General features: G+C 58.1%; 1 protein-coding gene across 1 annotated transcript; it reads right to left on the bottom strand.

Annotated features, from left to right (window-relative positions):
- Positions 1–1,382: 1,382 nt before the first annotated feature.
- Positions 1,383–5,246, bottom strand: Gpr27 (G protein-coupled receptor 27). The gene is made up of 3 exons (XM_048354782.1): positions 5,162–5,246; positions 4,365–4,651; positions 1,383–3,860 (listed from the first exon to the last, which is right to left on the bottom strand). The coding sequence occupies exons 1-3, from the start codon at positions 5,244–5,246 to the stop codon at positions 2,733–2,735; spliced, it is 1,500 nt and encodes a 499-aa protein (XP_048210739.1). The 3' UTR covers positions 1,383–2,732.
- Between the last annotated feature and the right edge of the window lie 219 nt (positions 5,247–5,465).

Here is a 5,465-nt window from a genome sequence, read left to right as displayed (position 1 = left end):
GAATTCTTTCTGGAAATCTTGCCTTGTCTAATCAGAATTTCTTTCATACAACAAAAATTGAACTAACTTGAGTTTGAACGCGCCCTGTGTAAGTTTACATCTGAACAAAAGCCCGGAGGCGTGTCTCCAGCCATCTGAAGAGGGAAAGGGAAATCCCCCCTTTTGGGATCACCTCAATACATCCCAATAGAAATGTGTGGATTGTATAAGCTCTGGCAAGTACAGATGTCAATTCTTATGGATTCTGAGTCTGGGGTTGTGGACCTTTAGCAGGTCGGTGCACTGGAGCCTCCTCCTGACACTCCTGTAGTCAGGAGTTTGCTGTGTTGGTTGGGTTCCTGTGCCACGCTAGGTGTTAAATATTCTGGGTGGCATATTGGCCTTGGTGACCTTTGTTTCTTAACTAGCACCACCTGGGTGGATGGACGGTTGGTGGAGAAAACCTTGTGTGCATGCTGGTCCTGGGGCTTAGGCTTAGAGCCTGGGTGCTATCCCTGATCTTCTTTGGCTCAAGGCTATCCCTCTACCACTTAAGCCACAGCACCACTGCTGGCTTTTTCTGAGTACTTTATTGGAGATAGGAGTCCCACAGATTTTCCTGCCTGGGCTGGCTTCGAACTGCAATCTCCAGATCTGAGTAGCTAGGATTACAGGTGTGAGCCAGCAGCTCCTGACTGAAAGGACTTTTAATTCCCAGGCTGCTCTGTGTTTGGGTTGGCTAAGGTATTTTGGTGAGCAACTCTTGGGTGAGTGATCTTGATTTGGACTTATAAACTATGGGGAGAAATAGGGTGGTGTTTACCATATTTTCCAAATAGAAGATGATCTGTTCACAATAACTTTCACAAACAAAATAGAATAAGGTTGCTTACTTATGACAGAGAAACTAGCCCTGTTACCTTAGTACTTATCTTTCTTGTACTATTTAATAGTTTGTATTTGCTCAAAATAAGTTCCAAGGTATTTGCCTATTATAATGACTATCTCCACCAAAATGATCACTCTGCGGATACTGACATGTCTTAATTATTGGTGTACTTTGTTGTTAAGTCTGGCACTGGGGATGGGATGGAACCCAGGACTAGGCCAGTGCTCACCCCTAAGCTATACTTCCAGCCTATGTTTATTTATATACATGTACATTGTATATATAATATATATACACATATACATATGTGTGTTTACCATTCCTTTTGCTTAAAGAAAAGAACAGCAGCATTTAATCTTGCACATTCAATTTAAAATGCCTCCAAAGGCCTTGGAAATGGAAACGTTCAAACTCTGAGACCTGAAAGAGCACAGTGTGTACTAAAAAGCTATTGAATATGAGGAACCCACTTACAGCCCTGGCCTTGACCAACAACAGAACCACCACTCCAGAATGAAAATACTGGTATATTTGTGTAATGCCAAGAGAAATACAGTTATAAATCCTCAAAACGGAAGGTACATCAATAAAAATGTAGCATTTTAAGCAAAAATTATCATACAGTACTTGCCGAATGTAGTCTTTGTTTCAAATTACAATGTCTAATCAAGAAATGTTATTTAAAATTATAATCCTTATTAGTAGTTTTAAACAACCATCAGTAGAACAAGAGCACAGCCTAACCTAGCAAACACTGTGTTAAGGAAATAGTTTGTCTCCTAGGAGGGGTGTCATTATATTCCATTCTTTTATACCATGAACAACAGAACAATCTTCAAAGTGGAAATTAGTTTTGTAAGACAGAAGAAAACCGGGCTTCTCAAAGCACAAGCAGTTTCCATAAACGTACTTTTAGCTTTTCATTGGCAAAAAACATCTAAACAATGTGGATGTTGTTCTTCTGCTTTCCAAACCCCTCCCAGTCCTGAACCAGATCAGTACATACGAACACATGCAATACTGTAGTTTCTCCACACCATCACTAACCAAAACACTTTTTACTCTTTTAAAAGTTACAATTTTACACAAATGTTTCCATCCAACGTTGACACAATACAGAGAGCAGCCTTCTGCAGATGTGTGGTTTGCAGTAGTATAAACTTTTAAGATGTGACTGCCTTCTATCGACTCCCATATCCATCTGCTCTTTAAGTTCAATGTCAACACTGAAAAAGTTCTCAACCTTTGCAAAGAACTGGCCCTTTTGGCCTGAGATGCAGAGCAACTAAAGACGCCTTGCCCGTCCTCCTGCCTCCAACAGAAGACCCTCAAGCAACTGAACCTGCCAAGTCCTCTAGCTTTGTTCACCCCACTGCCATGCAAATATAATGCCACTTGAGGTTGTCAAAAATAGCTTCTGTAGAAAACTGGCCATGGTCTTTAGGAAACTTTGCATGAAGAAAATTAGTTCAGCTCTTATTTAAAAAAAAAAAAGAGTGAGAGAGAAATTACACATGGAAGAAAAGAAGTTCAGTTCCAGTACAAAAAGCCTGCAGGGCCTACTGTCAGGAAGAAAAGTAGAATTAGGGTGACAAGTGGATGGAGCTGGAACAAGGGACCCACCATCCCTCCCTCCCTCCCACCCCACTCCCTCCCCGCCCCCCCCCCCGGCAAATCTGGAGTCTGTACAATCCAAGTGTGTGTCCACTTTCAGAGTCAGTTTGAAGGCAGCTTAGAAAACCAAAAGGAGGGCAGAATGGAGAGAAGGAAGGTCACTATCCAAGCCACAAGGAAAGGCTTGGATGGGGGGTGGGGGTGGCGGTGGCGGGTGGCCAAGGGGTGTGGGGAGGGGGGGGAGAATCCCTCACAACCCGATGCCTTTCAGGTCGCAGGGGAGGGCGGCCTGCGTGGGCTGGGGGCTCTGGCAGCAGGGGAACTGGGCCCTGAAGCAGTCCCTCAGCTCGCGGTTGAAGAGGAAGCACACGACGGGGTTGATGCCAGCCTGCGCGAACGTCAGCCACACGGAGGCCGTCAGGTAAGCCTGGGGGACGGCGCCGGGCCGCACCAGGACCCGCAGGTAACTGGCCACGACGTAGGGCCCCCAGAGGAGCAGGAAGAGCAGCGTGACGGCGTAGAACATCTTGCACAGCCGCTTCTCGGTCTTGAACTCCTCCAGCACGAGGAGGCGGCGCGCGCCGCGGCCGGGCCCCGCGGGCCGGATGCCCACGAGCGCGGGCGGCGTGGGCCCGCGGCCGAAGCCCGCCGTCCAGTTGGCGGCCGCCTGGCCGGTGGCGCCGGGCCCGTGGAAGGTCCAGTCGTGGCTGACGGCGGGCACGAGGCGCGCGGGCCGCATCTTGCGGCGGTCGTGGATGAAGAAGAGCAGGCGGAGGTAGACGAGGTGCGTGGCGCCCACCACCACGGCCAACAGCAGCAGGAAGCCCAGCGCGCCGGGGGCGCCGTCGGGGCGCTGCTCCAGGGCGCACGGCGCGTCCTCGTCGTCGCCGCCGCCGCCGCCGCCGCCACCGTCCAGCACGGGCGGGAAGGCCGCGGCCAGCGCCAGCGCCCAGGCGGCGCACACCAGCATGGCGGCGCACGGCCAGCCGGCCAGGCGCTCGGCGTAGAAGCGGTGGTGCGCGATGGCCAGGTAGCGGGTGACCCCCACGCCGAGCAGCAGGAAGGCGGCGTGGAAGCAGAAGAGCGCGGCCAGGAAGGCGAGCAGCTTGCAGCCCAGCGCGCCGGGCGGCGGGCTCCCCGCCGCGGCCGCCGCCCGCCGCGCCGCCAGCATGACGGCCGGGAGGCAGGCGAGCGCGCGCAGCCCGTCGGCCAGGCACAGGTCGAGCAGCAGGTAGTACGGGGCGCGGTGCAGGCTGCGCTCCCGCACGATGAGCAGCGCGAACAGCACGTTGCCCGCCAGGCTCACGCACAGCAGCAGGCTGAGCGTGGCCAGCTTGAGGCCCAGCGCGGCCGCCTCGCCGCCGCCGCCGCCGCCGCCGCCGCCGCCGCCGCCGCCGCCGCCGCCGCCACCGCCGCCGCCGCCGCCGCCGCCCGCGCCCGGCTCGCTCGCGTTCGCCATCGCGCTCTCGCTCGCTCGCTCGCTCGCTCGCTCGCTCTCCCTCAGGCCGTGCGCTCCGCCCCGGGGCCTCCCCGAGGCCTCGCCGCTCCCTCAGGCCGCCCGGCCCCGCGCTCCTCCTCCGTCAGGGACTCTCGGCGGGCTCCCCGGGTTCGGCGATGAGGGGGTGGGGAGGGGGGAAGAGCTCAGCCCGCACCCGTCCGGCTCCTCCTCGGCTCCCGGGGCCGCCGCCGCCGCCGCCGCGCCACCGCCGCCATCTCAGGAATGGTGCGCGCGGGAGGCGACGGCCACTCCCTGCACCCGGGGCGCCGCGCGGGGCTTCACTGCGGACCGGGCCGCGCGGCCGCCGGCAGCCCCCCGCATCCTCCTCTTTCTCCTCCTCCACCTCCGCCGCCGCCGCCGCCGCCGCCGCCGCTGCTGCCGCGCCTCTTGGCTCTGCCCCCCGCCGGGCCCGCCGCCGCCGCCGCCGCCGCCGAGCCCCCTCCCCTCCGCCGGAGCGCGCAGCGTGGCCGCCGCCGCCGCCGGCCCCGCCGAGGCATCCCGCGCAGTCCGGGCCCGGCCGGGGCTGGGGGCGCCGCTGCGACAGCTGCGGGGCCGGGAGGCTGCGGGGAGGGAGGCCGGGCCCAGGACGCAAGGTGGCGACCAGGCGCGTTTGGCCCCAGGTAACGGGGGTCCGGCAGCGGCGTCCTGCGCGCCCGCGCTGGGGTCGATGGCTGTGAGTTGGGGGTTGGGTGTGTTGAGGAGTGGGGAATCGGGGTAGGGGGAGAGACAAGTCGCCCGGGATGGCAGGGCTGGGAGAGGCCTGGAGGAGGGCAGGTGGGGGGGGGGAGGATGGGGGGGGGGGTTGGGGGTATGGGGGGGGGTGCGGAGAGGAACCTTCTGCCAGAAAGCGAATGGGAATTAAGAGCGATGACAGCAGAGCGGCTACAACCCGCAGGTAGTCACTCCGTGAGCCCCAACGCGGGTGGTGGAGTGTGCTGGGGGGGGGGGGGCTCTACCCCCAGCCCCAGGGTGACTGTAAAGTTGAGGCTCTTCTAAGCTTCACGGGGTCCCTGGGGAAACCGAGGCTTGAGGGTTAGGGGGAGGGGGCGGGGCGCAGAGCCGGGACTGTGCCTCCCCCTCCCTCCTCCCCCTCCCCCTCCCTCCTCCCCCTTCCCCCCCCCCCCCGGGGCTGGATGCACTGACTGAGCAGGTAGGGGTCTGATCTAACTTATCACCCAGACCTGCGAAAGGCCTGTCATTTCCTCCCCAGCGGGCCCCATGCACCTTCCTCCCAGGACAGCTGTTTTCCTGGTTCTGATCTTCCATCCACACTAAATCCGCCTATCAGGGTTTTCCATGCACCTGCTGGTCTCCAGTCAGAACCAGCCCCAGGCCAGGCTCCCTTGTCCATAGGGCAGGCTTTCTGCAAGCCTACCTGCCAGTAACCTACCATCACAGACCTCTGTTCCTTCCCTTCCCTGTGCGCGTCTTCTTCACATCCTGTCTGTAAGCTCCCTGAAGGCAAAGGACCATGTCTTGTTTTTG

Source organism: Perognathus longimembris, chromosome 10 (assembly GCF_023159225.1).
Source record: "Perognathus longimembris pacificus isolate PPM17 chromosome 10, ASM2315922v1, whole genome shotgun sequence".
Classification (NCBI taxonomy): domain Eukaryota; kingdom Metazoa; phylum Chordata; class Mammalia; order Rodentia; family Heteromyidae; genus Perognathus; species Perognathus longimembris.
Note: the sequence above shows the minus strand (reverse complement) of the source record. Positions and strands in the feature narration are given on the sequence as shown.